Source organism: Pleurodeles waltl, chromosome 1_2, assembly GCF_031143425.1.
Source record: "Pleurodeles waltl isolate 20211129_DDA chromosome 1_2, aPleWal1.hap1.20221129, whole genome shotgun sequence".
NCBI lineage: Eukaryota > Metazoa > Chordata > Amphibia > Caudata > Salamandridae > Pleurodeles > Pleurodeles waltl.
In genome coordinates, this window is record NC_090437.1 from 1,192,289,664 (window position 1) to 1,192,312,024 (window position 22,361).

At 44.3% G+C, this 22,361-nt stretch overlaps 1 protein-coding gene across 1 annotated transcript in view; it reads right to left on the bottom strand.

The window, feature by feature from the left end:
- RGS12 (regulator of G protein signaling 12) overlaps positions 1–22,361 on the bottom strand; it is a 442,017-nt gene that overhangs the window by 416,607 nt on the left and 3,049 nt on the right. Inside the window, exon 2 of the mRNA XM_069203485.1 lies at positions 14,594–16,545. Coding sequence (XP_069059586.1) covers positions 14,594–16,453 — 1,860 coding nt within the window. The 5' untranslated portion in view covers positions 16,454–16,545. The remainder of the gene's footprint in view (positions 1–14,593; positions 16,546–22,361) is intronic.

A 22,361-nucleotide genomic window follows, 5' to 3' on the forward strand; every position in this document is an offset into this window, starting at 1 on the left:
GTAGTCATCTTGATTGCATCCGGAGTCCCATTTAGGCACACTTCTAGTGAGGCGGATATTGAGAGCCCTTATCCCCTTCTCCACCAGATGGTAGGGATATTAAGATATTGAAAGTTTATGCACCCAATGTTGACAACAGGCTCTTTTTTAACGCATGCAGGGGCTGTTGGAGAACAGTGTGGGGACCCCCCCCAATGATCTGGGTAGGGAATTACAATTGTGTAATTGATGGTGATTATGATCACTCTCCACCTAACAGGGCACCAAGCCTTTGATGACCTCTTGCCTAGTCACGGTCATGCACAATTTGGGGTTCAATGACAGGTGGTGTGTGTGTGCTTCATCCTGGGGGTTCGGAGTACACTTGTCAATCCCTAACTCACAACACCTATAGCCACCTGGATCGCATACTCCTAGCTGGGGTGTACTTGCAGAGTTTGGTCGGGGAGACCCCCTTTGGGCGCTTCATTTCCGACCATTCGCCAGTGTTGCTTTGCATGCAATGGGGCACTGATGGCCACAGGCACTTACCTGGTGCATGCCACCTGACCTCCTGTCACATCTCTCACCAACCATTTAGATACCAGCTGGGGAACTGCAACCTGTAGGGCTACAGATTGGGAAGACCTTAAGATAGTCCTGAGGTGAGCATGCTCTGGTACCACTTGCAGGACCGACAGCAGTTGGAGGTAGAGCTCCTGGTGCAGAAGCACCATTTGGCGCACCTAGACTGCTCAGAGGCCTCATCTGCGGAGGTGCGTGCAGGGGCCCTTCAGGTTTGCCGGGAGATACATGGGATCTAGCACACCTTAGATAAATGCTCCCTCCGGACGTAACAACAGTGTTTGTCCAGGAGAGGGGATAAGGCTTGTAGGCTGCTCGCCTGGATTCTTCAGACGGAGCAGGAGATCCCCTATATGCAGAATGTTTGTGCCCCAGGTGCGGAGGGTATCCTGTAATCACAGATTTAAACTGCTGTATTTTAGCTTTCTACATCGTAATTATGTGGCTCCCCTCCCCCAAAATGACCGAACAGGACTGACCCTTCTAAAGAAGCTGGATGTGCAAGGTGTGAAGAGTTGGAGAGCTAGCTTTTTGCATCTGGCTTGTGCCTGTGCTGGGATTCAGGGAATCCGAAAGGAAGTGGTCCCTAAAATTACAAGAGCCACTTGAATAGTGATCGCTCTGACTCCAATGGCTTGTCTCCGGAGTAATGAAAAACCCCAAAGGGCAGAAACTGCCTTATAAGCTTTCCCAGCTCGCTCTCTCATTGGCTCAATGGAGAATAGCCATTGGCGGCCTGAGGGCGCCAGTGATAAATGTATGACTGTGGGATCACCTTGAATGGGGGGTAGCTGAGGAGGTCCACATGCATCTGACTCGTACTGACAACCGTACAATGGATGTGATCATGACATGGGGGCTTCTCCTCCATTACTTTAATGATGAGGACTCTTAATGGCTCTGAGCCTGGCTCCAATGATGAGGAGTAAATCCGACAAACTCTGGGTTACTGTGTTATTGATATAGCAGCCAAGTGAGTAACTAATGTATTTCCTACTATATGCCCGATTTGATGACTTGGATTAAGTAAAGCCTGTCTCTTGTGGGGTTACCTGGAGGTACCTATCCCTCGCTGTATTGCTATTGTTACTACTTGCAATGCCACTACATGCGATAACGGTACTCTTCCTACTCTTTACCCCAAAAATTGCACTGTTAAGAGAATCTGTGCAGCTGCAAAAAACATGAAATAACATCACCTACCATTACACTAAGAAAGGCTCCCCAGGATTAAAAAGCATGGGCAAAGTTAAGTGGTCTCGTCTATGTAAGAGCTACTGTCTTTGACAATGTCTTTTAGTCATATTGTATGAAATATTTTTTTAAATCACTGGCCGTGTCACAGCGTTTTTTTTCCCCCCAAAGATGGGCGAGGGAGGGGTAAGACGGACAACAGTGTCTGAGGCAACAACAGGTGCAATGGGAGGGTGGGTTTTAAGAAACAACACAGGCAAGAGGAGGGTGTGGGTGGTCAATAAGAAGCAACACAGTGACGGGGTGTTAAGAAAAAAAAAAAAAAAAAAGCGCTATGACGTAGCCAATATTGGCCATGAAGAAAGAAAATAGTACCTCAATCGGAGTGTGAACAGTGGACATACACTACTCAATCAGTACTTGGTCCGTGCTCCAGATGCAAGAAGAGGCAGTGAACAGGGCACACACTGTTCTATTAGGAGACAGTATGAACAGGTCTGAAGTCAATGAAGTCAACAAATGGTAAACAATGGATGGGCTCCAACTCCCTTGTTGTATACAATATCTCTCACAAGTAATAGTGCTGGTGCGCTGTCTTAGGCAAAAACGTAGAAATCGCTGCAGGCAAGATCTGCTTGTCTTCTGTAGCTAACAGACCTAGGGCACCAATTATCTTCTTCAGAAAAAAGTTTAAAATTAACTTCTTGCAGAGAACTCTTTATTTTGCCTTTACTTCTCTTTAGGAAAACAGGATTCAAATAAATTAGACATGCAGATCACACCATTTTTGTTGGCGAGAGGGATGCCAGAGGACAATAACATTCTACAAAACACTTGAGAGAATGGCATTATAGCACCTCCACACAAACTATGGGGCAATGCAATCACCCTGTAGGAAAGTGACTACACGGTGATACCATATGAGAGTGAATCATGATGTACCAAAGTTTTTTTTAAATCTGCCATTCTCAGCAAGACAGACAAAATGAAGAATGACCACCACAAACCCTGTATCCATTAATGACTGACACACAGAGAATCAGCTGAGAAACTTTTAAAAAGGAGCTTAACATAACAGACCCCATCTCCCCCACCATCCAATGTGCTCCATCGGACTCTGTCCATGAATGTATACATAAACAAGCCACAGCTGCAGAGGAAGAGCAGGGTTTGAGATATATCTAGCAATTAACAGAAGGGCAGTACTATGGTTTGAGGATTTGAACAAGAAATCTGGCATACCCCAAAAGCACTACTTACAACCACTGCTGCTGAAAGGAAATAGAAATGAGCTTACTAGGAGCTCAGTTACAAGATCAACTGATCAAGTGCTAAGAGAACATTTAAAAACATATGGTATCCAGGTACTATGTAGTGGAACTGCAAGTTAATATCTTATTAGAAGAGTATACTAGTGAGGTGGAAACAAATGGACACAGCATTCCTCTAAGAAGAAATGAGGCCATCTCACACATTTTGTCCATCTGTGAAGCTTCAAGTTCTCTCATTGACAGAATTCCAATAGAACACAGGAGCAAAAATGTTTACGGTCCCAACACAGCAAGAGGCCTTAGAGGCCATAAATGGAAATTGATGTGTGAGATGAGAGAAGGTTCACATTAGCACCTGCCCTTTCAGAACAAACCTTCAACCTTCCTAACCAGATCCCAATAAACAGCAGACCTTAACAATAAATTGAAATACCTAATGTGCATATTGGTGGCTGTAGATAACTGCTAAATTGCTGTCCGTAAAAACAATGATGTAATGAAACTTGAGGGGGGCCCCATGCATAGTCCATGGAGGGAGCCCCCCTCCAGCCCCGACTAACCCAGTGTTAGCGCGCCTGGTCCTTAGTAAGTAAACTTACAAGGAGACGCGTATAGGCCAATGAACCTTTTGATTCGCATAGAGTATCCTAGCTATGGTGTAACCAATGTGCATCAACAGTCAATAAACAAGAATCAATAACCACTAAGCAAATCATTAAATCAACAGTTAATAAATCACACCATGACCTTTTAGTCATGAATAACCACAACGCAGTATACGTTTTAGTAATTTTTATTCCTTATTAGTTACAATACTAATTCATGAGGTTAATTCAAACTTTATTCAAATCAACTCAAGATTAATTCATTAGTGCCCGCCAATAACATAATCTAATCAGAACTTGAGAAAACATATGTTCTAAGGCCTCAGCATAAACTAATAATGATGAATGTTAACATGAGTAGCAGAGTTCAGCAAATCAGTTCATCAATCATTTGTCACTGTATATGTCAACGTCTCAGTATCCAAACCCCTACCTAATACAGATTAGCATTGGCATGTGGGACTTCATGCAAAAACAGTTTAGAACATGAATTTGGAAAAAACATCTAGCTAGGAGAAAAACTATAAAACAGCACAGTTGGTACCTAAAAGAAAAGGCACAATCAGTCACATTGCCATAGCTACCTATCCACGGTATGGATCAGAAACAAAGTCAGTCTTCGTCTTCAGGTCATCAATCGATCAGCATCGCTTCAGGCTTCCAAGAGCCTGAGCCCAATGACAGAATCGCGAATCTCTTCGAACGTCCACGCCTAGCCTCCAACATGTATTCTCTCCAACGGTTCACTCTCTCTAATCTGAAGTTTTCTCCCTTTGTCATGACATTACATTAAAGTTGCCCAGACTATCCCCCAAATCCTAATTGGTCAATTAGTCACCATATATGACGCTACCCAATACATTCAGCTCTTCAAATCTATGAATTCTAATATTACGCCGTTCTCAGGGTGTCGATTGGTTCACTGTGCGATGTCCTCATCATCTGGCTCGTCAGGTATCGAAAATGTTGCATCTTCTTCTCCAGTCAGTGTCTCTATTGTTCGAGTCCTGGGAAAGTCTCGTCTGATTTACACAGACCATGATACAATTTTGATTCCCTCATCTCCTGTCTGTCGGTTCACTGCAGAATATTCTAGCTAAACAGATTTTAATAACACGAGTAGTTCAGGGTCAGGTTAACACATCAGCTTTTCTACATTGCATGATTATTAAGCTTCTGCATGAGGCCTAGCAAAACTAGGCCACAACTTCGGCTAAGTTAGCTCTACAATATAATGCAAAACATATGTTATATAAAACTTAATATGACATACTACATTATTATTACGCATTTTCAACATTTCACCTATTTTTAGTATCATTCATGAATTTTGGTAGCCACTCTCCGTGGACCCATTTTCAAACATGCACATTATTTTTCAACAATAATTTTCACTACAAGTTATTATTATTATTCAAGATGCATAAACACTCAATAATAATTTTTAATTAACATATCTGCTTCAGCAATTCCTCCTCTGATGACTAAGGCCCTCATTATGACCCTGGCGGACGGAGGAGAAGTGGTGGTTAAACCGCCAACAGGCAGAAAAAAAAATGGAATTCTGATCATGGCGGTTACTGCCATGGTCATCCGCCACTTCTCCACTCCGACCGCCAGGGCGGTGACAACCGCTGGGCTGGAGACTTTGGTCTCCAGCCCAGCGGCAGTCACCAGACCGCTGACGGTATCAAGACCCTGCATACCGCCATGGATTTCGGGCGGTTTGGAACCGCCACGAAATCCATGGCAGTAGGCACTATCAGTGCCAGGGAATTCCTTCCCTGGCACTGATAGGGGTCTCCCCCACCCTGAGTCCTACCCCTACACCCCCACCCCCCAAAGGTGGCAAGACCCCCCTCCCCACCCCCACAACCAACATGCACATCCAGACACCCCCTCCCCACCCCCAACATGCACATACACACACCCCTACACGCACACATGCACTACAACACATACCCGCACACAGACAAATACGCACACATTTCCCATACACACAACACCCCCACCCGCATGCATACACGCACTCACACACCCCATCTACATACTCACACGCACACCCCCATGCACGCACACAACACCCACCCAACCCCCTCCCCTAACGGACGATCAACTTACCTTGTCCGTTGATCCTCCGGGAGGGGACGGGATCCATGGGGGCTGCTCCGCCGCCAGCTCCCCGTCACCAGAACACCGCCACCCCGAATCATGGGACGTGATTCGGTGGGCGGTGTTCTGATGACGGGGCAGTGGCGGTGGAGCTGTCTCCATTCCCCGCCGACCGCCAGTATGGCTGCTGGCGGCTCTCCATCCGAAAAAGGACGGAGGGCTGCCAGCAGTCATAATACGCTGCGCGGAAAACCGCCTGCACTGGCGGTCTTCAGCATGGCGGTACCTCGGCGGTCTTTAAAAAAAAAGACTGCTGAGGTAGAAATGAGGGCCTAAGTGTCATCACATTACTTTTACCATCATTATTTTTATAATTCACTCTCCTCAGTGTTTTGTCTCCTTCTCAAATCTTCTCTATAAATTATTTCCCTGTTTCGTTCTTCCCTCCTCTGATTATTTTTAGACCTTTTCAATGTAATCTTCTGACACAATTTACATGTACCCCATAATCCTAATTGGCAAGTAATCACAATTAATATTCATTGTATGATTTTTAATAATACCCCATTCCAAATGTTACTAAGCCAATTTCCCACTGAAGCAAATCATTTTCCAACCTTTTCCCAAACACCTGGCTCCTTCAATTCTTCCAAATCCTTACTTGAGTTAGTCAGGTTAGTAAGAAAGAGCCACATGTACGAAAGTTCTGTTAGTCGCAAATTGGTTGCAGCGCTATTTGTGACCATGCAAAAAGCGAATGGTATGTTCCAATGCCATTTCGGAGTCCCAAATAGCAATGCGACCAGCTACCGACTCTCAAAATTTGCAACTTGACATTGCGACTCGCAATTAAGAAATTGCAATTTGCGAGTCGCAAACCGCATGTACAAGGTAGTCGCAAATTGCGAATAGTCGCAAAAAGCCTGTTTTGCACACCTAAGTTTAGCACTGATTCCAAACAGGTGGTAACCAGAACAAAAGTATAAAAGCAGACCCAGAAGGCATCTGGGTTTCTCAAAATGGCTGCACTCTACGTGATTGCATGGAGGAGAGGAGTCCAGGCTGCCCAGCAGAGGAGGAGGAGGAGGCAGAGACAGGAGAGGATATACAGAACCAGGCAGACCATATTTCAACAAACTGAGGAGGAAATATATGACAAATACAGACTGAGCAGCGCAGTTATCTTAGAGATTACTGAACTGCTGAAACCTCAGCTAGAACGCCAGACCTTGCGCAGCAGCTCCATCCCCACACATGTGCAAGTGCTCTGCTCACTGCACCTCTTGGCCTCGGGTAGCTACCAGAGGGTGATTGCTGTTGCTGCTTCGGTGTCCCAAAGTGCCCTGTCACGATTCTTTAGACGGTTCTTAGATGCCATACTCGCACACATGTCCAAATACATATACCTTCACAGGAATGAGGAGGAAATACACAACACCAAATTGGACCTCTACAGAATTGCAAACTTTCCCCCATGTAATAGGGTTTGTGGACAGGACACATATACCCATTTGCCCACCTGTAAATCTGGAATATGTGTTCCGCAATAGGAAATGTACTCACTCACTCAACATCCATGTGGTATGTGATGCCCATAATGTAATAACTGATCTAGTGGCAAAATTTCCAGCGAGCACACAGGCTACATACATATTTAGGCACAGTGGATACACCAACTCCAAGAACGTGGGGAGTTTGGCAAAGGATATTTATTAGGTTCTGTGTAGTACACACCGATGTCTTAAATACAGGTCACTGCATAACCACGTGAAGCCATGCTCATATCTGCTGTTTTGTTACACAGGTGACAGTGCATATGCTCTGAGGCCATGGATACTCACACCATACCTAACACCTGCCAATCACAATGAGAGGCGCTACAACATTGGACATCGGCGAACCAGAACCGTCAGTGAGAGGACCTCTGGCATGTTGAAGTCACGTTTTCGATGCTGCACAAAAGTGGAGGGGCACTCCAGTATTCCCCAGAGATTGCATGCAAGATTGTGGCGACATGTGCCATCCTACACAACATAGCAACCAGACGTGGACTACATCTCACTCTAAATGGCACAGATTCGGAGGATGAGGAGCAAGAGCCACCACAACGACAGCCTGGGGATGGTAGCATCGCACTGGAGAGCAGAAGGAGACGGGACCACATTGCAACTCACTACTTTGGCAGGTACGTGGCAACCGTTACAGCACTCACAAATGTAAGACACACATAGCCAGGTTGTGCCAAACAAAATCCCTTTAATGTCAGGAGTGTAATAATGAACTGTTGACGTTTAAATAGCAATAAAAAAGTAAAATGTAACAACGTCTGACACATTTACATCATGTGTCTAAGGCAAATACCAGATGAGAAAAATCACACCCTACTGCGACTACGGCCACCATTCCCTGGAATTTTCCAATCTCAACCTGTACTGGATCTGTGATCGGATTTATCAACAGTCTATTCGCTACCCCTACAACCTGTACTGTTCTTCCTGAAAGAGGTAAATTTGGAACTTCTGCAATTCTTACTGTAGAGCGCGTACCTCCTGTGTCCACTAGAAATTAGACCCTATGACCCATCACATTTCCTTTCACAAAAGGTCCTCTCTGATCTACCTCTAGGGACGCTGCAAGCATGCATGGCTCCTCATCCGAACTCTCACACATCCATTCGTCGTTTATTTAATTCTCACTATGTAATGGGAATTAGTGCACTGTGTCACTACTTCTGTGTTGTCTCTGACCTGTGACCTGCAGAGTAAGCATCATCTGTTGCTGTTCCATCGGAGCTTGAGGTATCTCGATTTGCTGTCTAGGTACCATAGGAACCTGCTGCTGCATTTGTTGCAACTGTGAATTGTGCACAAGGCATTTGCATCTGCTGCATGGGTTGAAAATTCTGCACTTGATTCATGTTATTCTGAAAATTCGGATTAGGTCCTCTCATTCTAGGGACTTTCACAGTTGAAATGAATTGACATCACCACTTTGCTGAACAACTCCATCCTGCACCATCATCGGACACTCCCGCTTCCAGTGTCCCACGTTTCCACAAAGATGACATGGTAACATCTTTTTCATCCCTTGCACATCATTCTGAACTACTACAGTACTCAATTCCGGACCACGATTCATATTGATTCCACAACCCCTACCTCTCGCTTGGGGTTGGGCATGACAGTTCCCTGCTGCTGCGGTATCTGTTGCACTACAGCTCCCTGCACTCCAGTCTGAGCTGCCTTGATTTGCATCACCATCACTTTCTCCTTCAGCTTCTTTTGTTTCAACTCAATCTTATCACTACAGTATTTCGCATACTGCAATACATCATCAATCGGTTTCGATTGCCAACAAATCAGATGACTCTTAATCATCTGACCTATTACAGGTCCCAATCCTTACACAAATCTGAACACAAAGTGCAACATGTCTTTTGGCTCAATCGCTTCCTTACCACTGTACTCCTTCAACGCTTTCAACAATCTCTCATAGTAAGTATGTATCGACTCCTTTACTTCCTGCACTGTCCTGTCAATTCTCTGCCAATCAATATTTTTTGGCGAGATTCTCGTCTTCAGGAACTCAATCACTTATAATAATGTTTCATCACTTCAGGTGATGGTGCACGTGTAACTCTATCCCTTTCTGGTTCACTCGTCGGCCAATCCACTGCTCTCTTGCACTCAACCCACAAATCAGTTGGAATCACTATCTCCAACAGAGTATTCAAGTCTTCCCACAGACATTTTGAAAGCTTCACAAATCTATCTGTCTACTGGTATCATTCAACCGGTTTCTCTCTCAGTTTTGGATAATCATTTGTGAATGACAGAATATCACTCCTGTGCCAAGGAGCATGAACAAACTGCCCTCCTGGAATTTCCCTCATCGGATTTTTTTTTTACTGGATCCTTTTCTTTCTGAACACTTTCAGAGCCCTCTTGTGAATCTTGTTTCCGTTTATCCTTCTTCTTTGCCCATTTGCCTTCCCACTTCTCTAATACTCCCCAAATCTGAGCACTCTGCAATAATTCTTTGAGATGTGCTTTCATCCCAGCTGACCTCATGTGTTCAAAATCTTTTGCCTCAAAATCTAGTCTGTAGCTTCGTTTCAAGTGTTTTGTTTTCTCAATTTCTATGTCATGTTTGTCTACCAGATCTGCCAATTTCTGATGTATCTTGCCCACTTCTCTTGTAATTCTCAGACACAAGTATCCCAGCTCTTCTTCTATATAGGATTCTAACCTGCTCACTCCCATTGACCCTTCAACTTGTTCGGTTATTTCGGTAGCCAGCCTTACACGATCAATCTACTCTTCACCCTTGGATGTATTTCGAGATTAATTCAGACTGTCTAATCACTCATTTAACTGCTGTGCTGTTAATCCCTGTAATGAAATATTACTTGCGTTCGGCAATGGCACCTGTTGTACCACTGCACCTGGAGTTTGCGGTGCCAAAAGCTTCAAGCTCTGACTTATACTCGGGCCATTTACAGCATCTGGAAGCGCAACAAGCGGACTAAGGTCCATTAATGGCCTGGATCCATCAAAGGTCTGACCCACAGATGAAACCACCTGCACATGATCTCTCACCCCCCCTCCTCACAAGGCTTTGTGTCATTTCCCACTGTTCTCCTGCAATCGGCTTCTTTTGCGCACCAATGGTACCGCTGGACCAACAGTACTAGGCAACGATATTGCATCTGGTGCCGCTCTGACACCCGCATTTAGTGGAAGGGCTACTCCCATTCTCTGATTCATCACTGGTGTCAAATCTGACTCTGTCCCTGTCATTGGCGTGAACTTCGGCAAACCCTGTGGCTGTGCTTCAGGCAACAACATTGGAGTCGGTTCAGTCTGTACTAGCATTGGCCTCGAAACCACTTGCTCCCTAGGAGCCACTAAGTTCGAAGTTGTCTCGAGCATCGGTATCTCTGGATAAATTCTCTGTACCGGTGGTGGGTGCATCTGCGCTTCGACCACCGAACTAGTCACTGCATTAGGAGTACTCTGCACTACCCCTTGTACCTGTCCATTATCTGTTTGTACTGGTCCTACTGTCCCCGACACTTGAGCTGGGGCGGTTGGAGCAGAACCAGTACCTGGACCCCCTTCATGTATCGCATATGGTGGAGGTTGGTCCCTCAACACCTGAGTAATGAGATCCTCAACATCTGAATCTTCTTCTTTCACATAAGTCTTTTTCTTCTCTTACCCCCTGATAAACTCTTATCACTCTTGCTAGTATCCTCTTTCTCTTCTGACTCATCTTCCTCTGTGATAGCAGGAAACAACTTAACACCCTGCAATGTCGCCATCCTCCACTTCTTTGTTCCCAATCCCATTTTGCCTCTGCTAAAGACTTCGCTACCTTCCTTATTCTCCTCTGGAATTCCATTTCTTGCTGTTGTCTTGCTATGAGCTCCCAAACCGCTAATGCCTCAAGCAGGGCTGGTCTTGGAAGTGGTTTTGTCTCATATAATGTCATTCTCAACTGATCCAAAATTCTCAAATTAAACGTTCCATGCTCTGAAAACGCTAAAGCTCCCTGTTTCTCAGTCAAATTACACCACTGTTTTAACCAAAAACATGGTGCAACACCTCGCTCCTCCATCACAATAAATGCTGGAGAATTTTCCGGTGGGGTAGGCTCCCCCACTGTCGCCTTAATGTATGTATCGCCCTTCATGGCACTCCTAAACCCTTTGAAAAACGTAATTGTTCTCGGTTTGTATTTATTCGATCCAATAAGGAAATGACTTTTACTCCCAGGAGTCCCTTCACCCGCCTTCTCAACCAATTGCCTCTTACAGACGGCTGCCAATCTGCTTGCGACTCTTCTCATTACCCAACCTATCCCAGGGCGGCTCACTCTGACATCACACTCACACACTGCGGCTGACAAAGTCTTGCGGCTTGTCCTCCTAATCTTCAACTCACACGAAACTAATGCAAAAGTATTGCGAGCACTAACCAAAAACCAAAAACAAACCTGCTGGTTTACTACAGGAAGGTACACACTCACTTCAGAGACCTTACGGATTTTCACTCATGGCCCTTTCGCTCATGCAGCTATTACTCTTTCTCAGTCTCCAACATTCGCAAGCAAAATTTGACCCGCAAATTTCACTCTCAACTGATCAATGGGTCTATCCTAGTGCACATAGGACTCGCCAATTCTCAGTCGAAATTTGCTCTTACTCATTTGACTTACACACCGACTTGTTGACAACACCCAATCAACCTACTAAACCAGACAGATTACAACATAAACCCAAGTGTCTCCTACACTTGTCAATATACTCCGGAGTCTCAGACCACGCAGGGTCCGTACATCACCAACAACCACGTAACCAATTATTGAGCGCAAAGCACCACACACATATGAAGTTCGACGACTTCACTACTCTCACATTGTGGAGTACGCACACTACTACTAAACCTCAACTGGAGTGCGCAGACTCCCTACTTTCCTCACATACATCACAATTCACCTGCGGTCTGCATAAGCCTTTAGAAGCGCAACCTACCACTTTCATATTATCTGAGACTTGAAACTAAAAGAGCTGAAAACCAGCGTGAACAGGTACTACACACTCCAGCAATGGCTGCATAAATCTGCTTTCTGCCGAGCTTCATTCTACAGGCTAGTAAGACACTGAGCACGTGTGTGCTTGTTGTCTAACTGCTCAAAGAGAGAGAACTAGATGACTCTGAATGGCAAAATCCCTTATCTAGAAATAGACACCGTTGTACACAGGGCATTCTCAAGAAGTACAACTAGTTAACAAGAATCCACTTAGGCACTAGGTTTGTGAAATTGTGAGGACATACACATGGCTATAGCGCTCAGTTTCACGTCTTGAAAAATCAGCAAAATGTTACCAGCCCTGCAGGTCCAGTGACTTAAATACTCTACTTGACCGAACTTCAATGGGCTTGTCCCATAAAATCTTCTCCAATCGTGTGATCCTAGGCAAATATTTTATTTCACCAAGTTGCCTTTTTTGTCATTATCATACAAGAGAGCACCTTCAAATGTGGGGATTCAGCATCTGTTTTGTATAAGCAAGCTATTTTTTTGTGATTTAAGAGACTAAACTTTTGTTCCATGTATAATAAAAATCTAGCCCAAATATAGGATACCCTTGACCTCCTGATTTGTCTCTTAGTTAACTAATAGCATTGTCATCCGGGAGGAGGGCAACGGGCAGGAATGTTTCTCAGTTCATATTTTAAAATCCTCACTTTTATTAAATAGATCATCATTGTGTGATGTGGCAGTGCACTGTCAGCTGCAGACACATACTTTCTCACTGACATGCAGTGCTGATGGTTTTATGTAGCAAGTAGTAAAGGAATTGAATGTGTGCTTGAAGTCGGAAAGCAGATGGAAATAACAGTTCTCTAGCAAACACTTGTCACATTTTGAGAAAGGAAGTATAGGAAGTCCCTCTTCTACGTAACAAGGAGTAGGATGACTGAGTCTGGGATAGGTGAGTGTCAGTGTCTATCCAGGTTGTTTCACCAGGAAAGTATTTCCAGGGCATTAAGTTTAGCAAACTAGAACAATTACTCAAAAACTGGAATACCAAAGGGAACTCTCTGTCAATAAAATGCTTCCATATAAATACTTTGCAAGAATATTTGAGAAAAGCAACAAGTTTGAAAGAATATGTAAATTTTCAAGTAGTTTGAAAATGCTCTTTTGTATTGAAAAAAAACATTAGTGTGATGTTTGAGTTTAATTGTCAACCTTCCTTCTCTTCTCTAATACTAAACCACACTGAAACGCTTGCCTTGTTGTTAACCCTAAAATTCTTCTTAATCCTAGATCTAACTCTCTTACTTGCGCTACCAAAAGTCTAGCCTTAAGCCACAACGTTTTCCCTTAACCAATTTATATGCCTTACTTGAATATTTTCACTCCTTACCTTTACCCAACGATAGCTCTAGCAATATCTTTTTAGCCTTTATCAAGCTGATATCCCTTATCATTATGCTTTCTGACAAACTGACTTTTCAAATAAATCATTTGATTAGAATTACATGGAAATCGAACAAAATGATCAGCAGGCAAAGACAGCTACTGTTTGGACTTTCATAAAGCCCGAATGGATTAAATTAAAATTCGAGAAATTTCATGGGCACTTCTGGTGATAGTAATTTCATTTCTGCACTGGGGCATAAGAGGGGCAAGCTTAGAGTCACAATACAGACTAAATGACCTATAGCAGGGCTGCACCGTGGCCCCTCTCCTATTTAGTTGTTTCCTTTCAGATAGCCAAAGAGGTCTGCCATTGATTACATGTTTTCCCCCTTCAAGTAGGTAAGACAGCGGGAAGCACCCCGATGTATGCCAACAATCTTGCAATAATATACCACATGGGGCCTAGAGGGCAGTGAAACGTCCTAGTAGACTCTACTAAAGCTACCAAAAAAAAGAAGAAAATGTTACACTGTGACAAAGGTGAGTTGTTAGTTATAACTCCTATTTTGTAAATGCTTTAACTAGTAGCATATACTTTTTGCAATCGGAAAACAACGGTATGCAATGTCAAAATATTAATATGACTTGAAACCGTTAAACATTTATACTTTCTACTCAAAAACAAGACATAATAGCATAACATTTAGAAAGGTGGAAACATGTTACAAGAGAAAATAGTGACAACGTTTCACTTATTCTGAGCAGAGTTCACTGAACTCAAAACTCACAAGGGATAGTTAAAATTAAAGGTTAGAATGTAAAGCTCTGTAGCACTACATTTTCACACTGTGCCTCATTTCTACTTTGACGGTATCTTAGATGGGTAAAAGGCATGCAGGATTATTTTCATACCTTTGTATCTCCTTTGGTCTTCATACTGGTTTTTGGTGCACTTCTGCCATTATTAACACCAAACACTGTGTTTGACCAGTCTTCATTTGTGGCAGCTGTTGCCGGCTGTCCAAAATTGCCTTCAACTCTGTAACGATCAGCTGGAATCTTATTCATTGGGGGTGGAAGAGTACCACAGTTTACACTTGACCATCCATCAGTTGAATCTGCATAGGATTCCTGGTCGCTGATATTCCCATGCTGCCAGTCCTTCAAAACATGAACTGGTAACCACCTCTGGTTACAGGCTGGCCCTGTAGTCACGTTATTTGTTGTTCTGGAGTGTAGCACTGGCCCACAGGATGGAACCAATGGAACTTCAATTCTTGCAGCAGGACCCAAAGGTTTCTTCACATTTTGTGGTTTATCAGCGTGCACTCCTTCCAAAGGAAACAGATCATCTTCGCCATGAGAATAACCATTCCAATGCATTGCAGACAAGCTTTGTTCTCTCAAAGGATTGTCCCAAATACCACTGGGGGCATGTTTATTTGGATTACCTCCCAAGTCAACTACCAGAACTCGATTGCTTTTCTCTTCTTGGTTAAAGTTCCCAATTCCACTATCACTGTTACTGCTTGTGCTGTTATTCTGCTGAGCATCTGCGTCACCATCGAGAAAGGCTCTTGCTCGCATTCCTTCAATCATCTCTCCCATGTCGCGATACAAAACAGAGATAAACTGAAGGACAGGCAAAGAAGACGGTGGGAACTCTAAACAGCCATTAGTATCTGGATCTGCTGTACATTCAAACCCAAAACGTCTGGCAATGCCTTGGTGGATTTTATGATTAAATAATTCTGGGTCCACCATAAAAACATGACAAGAAGTCCTCAAAGCACATTCATCCTCTTGTGCCAGGCTTGCATCATCACTCGTTTGCATAGTCACCAGTCCAAAGAACCTTCGATCATCAGGACAGACAGCACTAAATGCAAGTTTTTCGGAGGGATATACTGCGACTACACCAGCTTTGTCTGTGCAGAGCTGGACACAGTCATGCATAATCTTCATCAGTACCAAGGAGTGTATTTTCTGTTCTGCTCGCAGACGCCGCATGCAGCCACGGATGGCCTGCAAACTATCATATTCAAGATTAGAGCTAGTGGACGGAAGTTCTATGGAACCAAGATACCCTACAATCATGCCCACGTTTAGAATGCTGGCATCCAATTCAAAATCGGCTGGGTTTTCTAACCCATTAATAAAAACAGAGTTGTCATTCAAAACCCTCGATATTTCTTCTTTTGAAATTAACTCCGGATTCTGCTTTGCACCATCTGGTTTAATTTCAAAGTTAGGAGCTGATAAAGGTCGAGGATTGGGAAAGGAAGTTTCTGAATCATTAGTAGTCACGCTAGGGTTTTCAAAGATCATATTGAAAATTCCACCAGACTGCATCTCTTCAACAACCCTTTGTGCACGGTTTATACCCAAAGTTTTAGAGTCCAGCTTTGGCTTCATGCACCCTTTACCTTCATAAAATCCAACTTCATCATCACTGGAGCAGGTATCAATGTGATTAGTTCCTTCAGCTATCACCATGTGAAGGACACCAGAGCACTGTCCTATTAGTTTTACTACGTCTTCGTATGAGGCTTTATTAACACTAATTTCATTCACAGCAACGATCTGATCTCCTGCTTTCAGTCCAACATAGTCTGCTGGGCTTCCTTTCATGACACAATTGAGCACACAAGGAGATTGTCCAGAAACTGTAAATCCATATCCTGCCCTTCCTCTTGCTACAGCAACACTTCGAATACGGAAGGCAGTAGGCATGCTGACTCGACGTTTTGCAGTTTCTGCTGGCCAATACATTTTCTTTAGAGAGTTAGAGCAAACAAATATATAATGTAAGTGTCAAACTTCAATAAAATCTTGCATACCATTTCACCACTGGACAAGAAGATCTAAAATAAAAACAAGCAAGAGGTTACAGTATGTCTCTTTAAGGAAGCCTAATTAGACAGAAAGTAGTTACTGCTTTTACATGCTAGAGAAAACTCAAGACTTATAAAATAAAAAGTGATTAATCAAAGGAAACTAATAAGCCTTATGTCAAGAGTTTAAAAATGAACAGGTTCAGGAGGGATATGGTGAAAAAGAAACAGTAGACCGATGCTTTCTGAATCTGATACATATAGTTTAGCATTACATAAGGACTCAGGGTATCAGTGTGATTTATTTCAACCAACCGATATATATCAATGTAGTACTTTGAGTACATTGGTCAAATTTAGGAAAAAGTTGGTAAGGCTATTAGCATGGAAATGCTGAGTTCCACTTTATTTTGAGGGTGGAAATGAAAGGTTAATCGTGGGTAATGATTCTTGGAGTGAGAACTTTTAGGATCAGATTCCTACCTTTGTTGTTTATAAAAATAGTGTACTGTTAGGTGTTGGATAATCCGAATGTAACCTCTGATTATATTTTTATTTGAGCCCCCCCATTTAAAAAAGGGTGGAGAAGTCCCATTGTCTAATAATCTAATTCGTAATCCTAGTCCTCTTCTTTTTCTTGTAGGTTACACTTCACCTAAAACTAACATTAACCTAAATCTAATCCCCTACGTAATTCTCTTTCCCTAACCTAACCTTAATCCTACCCTTGATCTGGATTCTACACCTATCCTAATTTGCGCCCTTACCACTTACTCCTCTGAGATTTTAGGGTGCAATGTTGTTCCACATCCCAAGCACAGCCTGTGAGGTTTACAATAAAGTAGTACTTGCCTTTGTAATCTGTTCCTTACATCAAAGCTGTCTGCCAAAACGAATAGCTAAATAATCAAAATATTCTATGCACTATATTTGCTGTCCAAGCCCAATAGGTTTCGTCTTTAGGAGGGAAGGCAGTAACACAAAGGTTATGTTATTTGTCGTTAATGGTTAAACCCTTTATATTGCAATGTCCACAGAAGCATGGGACAATCTGGAGAAAAAGATAAGACTACCATGGTTTGCGGTTATATGACTGATGATGCCATGTATGTGCATTGGGTGGGGGGAGGGGTGTCTGTGGCAGGGTATGTTAAATGTACTCTGTGTTTTATGAAAAACAACAATAAAAAATTGGTTATCATAAAAATCCTTTTTACTGCAGTGTTATACAAATCGAGCATTTTCAGTTCTGGCCTATCACTACACTAAGGGATACCAGTCAGGTGCTGAAAAGACTAGCTTCCCCACGGCAGTACACCCAATAGGTGTGTAGAGTACCTCAGGCCCAAAGGCAGGACTTCATCTGCCTTATGGCTCGGTGTCCCTGGAAGGGAGTGAGGAAAAGCTACTCGAAATGCCGGATCTTCAGCTTCTAGCAGGATTCAAGAAGTGAGGAGGAGAAGACTCATGTGTAGTGGAAGGTTGTTTCATGCTTTAGGAGAAATGTAGGAGAAGGCTCCACTGCCAGATCTGGTTTTCTGTGTGTGTGGGACTTGTACAAGTAGGAGTCCAGACGAGTGGAGGTGCCTGGAAAGTTTGTGAGAGCAGATGTGATTGTTGAGTTATGCTGGGCTAGTGTTATATAGTGCCTTGAAAGTGTGGGTGAGGAGTTTGAATTATGCTTGTTTGTGATGTGTGGTGTGTTGTGATGCGAGTGCAGCATGGATCAGATGGTTGACAGCTCTGATAGAAAAGCACACCAAGACTGACCACGGTGAGGGTACTTCTGGCCTGGAGGTGCTGCCTGTGCTGTCAAAGAGACACAGGACAGGAGGCCTGCACCAGGTAGATCCCTGCATGACACAAAGTATGTCACCCTAAATGAGGAAGGTGGTTCCACTGGATTCTCTGGCTCGCCAGCACCTATTCAGCATCAGGGTATAGACCCTGGACTGAGAGTCCAAGCTCAGGACATTACCTCTGAGCTGAAGAAAAGAAGAATGCCAGTAGGTTGCTAATACCTAGGACAGGTGCCCCCTGCTCTGAGAAACCTCAGATGTCAATGAATTATGAAGAGCAAGTAGGGAATTCCTTGCCAGACCCAAAGCTGGAACCGAAGTCTGCCCAAGGCCCCCCCCCCCCCCCCAACCTTCCTCCTCCCCCCATTCCCCGCCCCCCACAAAAGCCACTACCCAGCGGTGGACGGCCTGGGAGTAGCTATTGATGCTGACAGCAGTCAGTGGCCTCTGTTGGTAGTGTCCTTATGGGCAGGGCTTTCCTCGTGCTGCAGAGAGAAGTCTGATCCAAACCCGACTTGCCCCTCCTGCCAACAACACGAATGGAACTCTTCATGGAAACTTGAGAAAGGTAACTTCAGCTGAACGACCCCATTGCTGTATTCTGACCAACACTTCATTGTGGTCAGCCTGAACATGTGACTCCAAACGCCCCTCCCTCCCTCACTGTCCTCCCCCCACCCCCCAAGCGACCAGATGTCCACAAGCGTGGAGTCCTTCTTCTTGGCACTATTTTCACCTAAAATGTAAAAAAAAAAAAAGAAAAAAAAAGAAAAACTCATATTTCCAGTTCTACAGATTGGAATTTGTTGTGTTGGTGTCCATTTATTTTTAACATTTTACTCTATTGTTATAAATTAGTTTGTGATTTTGTATTTTGGCTTATTACTATTTGAGTGTTGAATACTTTACACATTGCCTCCAGGTTAAGCCTAACATATTTTATGCCAAGCTACTAGAGGGTTAAACACAGGTTCATTTAGTGACTGTTTTTGTTCTCCCAGACAAAGATTGGATTTATTATTTGAGTGAGCCCTTCACTCTTCTCAACTAACACTCCAATTTCTAACAGACATATGTTATTGGGGTCACTGTGGTTATTTTGAGTTATAAGCCTAAGTATACCTTGCGCCTACCGCCCCCTGAAGAGCCTTGGACTGCTCGACCTGCACTGCATCCAAGAGTCAAGTGCTGAAAGGGTAGTATTTGACCCAGTGACTCTGGGCCCATAGTAAGTCAGGTCCCAGAACAGCAGAAGTAAAAGACTTCAACCCTGACAGTTGGACCCAGTAACCCCAGCTTGCCCACGGCCCTGCATGAAGGTGGCTCTTACAGCATGGTTTTCAGCACAGAAATAAATGGACAACGAAAAACTGATTTTCTGTCTCGTAATTTTTAACTGTTCTTTGGATTTGTTGGATAAGCAGCACTCCGACACAAAACCTATCAGTTAGGCGATGCTGGGCATGCTTTGTAAATACATAAAGAGACGCATATTAAACCTGCCTACTTTGTTGCTGTTTTGTGGAAGTGTAGGTTCTGCTACACAGACCGATTCTGTGGAGGAAGAACTCACATCTGGCTACTAAGCCTGGTTCATATTTTTAAAACTTCTTTTCTATTGATTTAGTGTATAACACTTAGCGTCACAGAGAAATTATGCAGTTCACTCAAGATGTAAATTACAGAGTTATTATGTAAATGGCCACTTGGCAAAATGTTAGCTGCGTCTCAAGCATTTATGAATCACCTATCAGAAGATAGTGTGTGGAAGCGATCCGACTACTTTGCCCATATCTTTTTGTTTCCCTGGGCAGCCATGACTTGCAAAGAAACACTAGTCCGTACCTCTCATCCGTTCAGCAAGCACTCGGGTACTAGCAGCCCACCAATATTGTGCGACATCTTTTTTGGCAACTAAAAAGCCTGTTGTGAGTAGTATTTTAACCCTTCTGGAAACAATACAATCCACCTGTTTATCCAATACGGCACTATTGGGATTTTAGTTCACTGTTACACCCATTACTTTTAGGAATTATTAAGAACCAGGGACCAGTGTGTTTGAATCACGGGGCAACCCCACATCATGTGAGATAGTATACACCACCTGAGATCTGAGTTCAGAAGGGGTTATTGCATTTCCCCGTTGTAGGAAGTTGGCTATGTATGCACTATTTCAAAGTAAGGAATAGTATGCACAGAGTCCAAGGGTTCCCCTTAGAGGTAAGATAGTGGCAAAAAGAGATAATACTAATGCTCTATTTTGTGGTAGTGTGGTCGAGCAGTAGGCTTATCAAAGGAGTAGTGTTAAGCATTTGTTGTACATACACACAGGCAATAAATGAGGAACACACACTCAGAGACAATTCCAAGCCAATAGGTTTTTGTTATAGAAAAATATATTTTCTTAGTTTATTTTAAGAACCACAGGTTCAAATTCTACATGTAATATCTCATTTGGAAGGTATTGCAGGTAAGTACTCTAGGAACTTTGAATAATCACAATAGCATATATACTTTTTACATCAAACACATTTAGCGGTTTTAAAAGTGGACACAGTGCAATTTTCACAGTTCCTGGGGGGAGGTAAAGTAATGTTAGTTCTTGCAGGTAAGTAAACCACCTACGGGGTTCAGATTGGGGTCCAAAGTAGCCCACCGTTGGGGGTTCAGAGCAACCCCAAAGTCACCACACCAGCAGCTCAGGGCCGGTCAGGTGCAGAGTTCAAAGTGGTGCCCAAAACACATAGGCTTCAATGGAAAGGGGGTGCCCCGGTTCCAGTCTGCCAGCAGGTAAGTACCCGCGTCTTCGGAGGGCAGGCCAGGGGGGTTTTGTAGGGCACCGGGGGGGGCACAAGTCCACACAGAAAGTACACCCTCAGCAGCGCGGGGGCGGCCGGGTGCAGCGTGCAAACAAGCGTCGGGTTTCCAATAGATTTCAATGGGAGACCCAGGGGTCTCTTCAGCGGTGCAGGCAGGCAAGGGGGGGGCTCCTCGGGGTAGCCACCACCTGGGCAAGGGAGAGGGCCTCCTGGGGGTCACTCCTGCACTGGAGTTCCGATCCTTCAGGTCCTGGGGGCTGCGTGTGCAGGGTCTTTTCCAGGCGTCGGGATTTCAGAGTCAGGCAGTCGCGGTCAGGGGGAGCCTCGGGATTCCCTCTGCAGGCGTCGCTGTGGGCGCTCAGGGGGGACAACTTTGGTTACTCACAGTCTCGGAGTCGCCGGAGGGTCCTCCCTGAGGTGTTGTTTCTCCACCAGTCGAGTCGGGGTCGCCGGGTGCAGTGTTGCAAGTCTCACGCTTCTTGCGGGTTTGCAGGGGTCTTTAAATCTGCTCCTCTGGATACAAAGTTGCAGTCTTTGTTGAACAGGGCCGCTGTTCTCAGGAGTTTCTTGGTCTTTTGGAAGCAGGGCAGTCCTCTGAGGATTCAGAGGTCGCTGGTCCTGGGGAAAGTGTCGCTGGAGCAGTTTTCTTCCGAAGGAGGGAGACAGGCCGGTAGGACTGGGGCCAAAGCAGTTGGTGTCTTCTTCTTCTCTGTAGGGTTTTTCAGCTCAGCAGTCCTCTTCTTCTGTAAGTTGCAGGAATCTAAATTCTTAGGTTCAGGGGAGCCCTTAAATACTAAATTTAAGGGCGTGTTTAGGTCTGGGGGGTTAGTAGCCAATGGCTACTAGCCCTGAGGGTGGGTACACCCTCTTTGTGCCTCCTCCCAAGGGGAGGGGGTCACATTCCTATCCCTATTGGGGGAATCCTCCATCTGCAAGATGGAGGATTTCTAAAAGTTAGAGTCACTTCAGCTCAGGACACCTTAGGGGCTGTCCTGACTGGCCAGTGACTCCTCCTTGTTTTTCTCATTAATTCCTCCGGCCTTGCCGCCAAAAGTGGAGCTGTGGCCGGAGGGGGCGGGCAACTCCACTAGCTGGAGTGCCCTGTGGTGCTGGAACAAAGGGGGTGAGCCTTTGAGGCTCACCGCCAGGTGTTACAGCTCCTGCCTGGGGGAGGTGATAGCATCTCCACCCAGTGCAGGCTTTGTTACTGGCCTCAGAGTGACAAAGG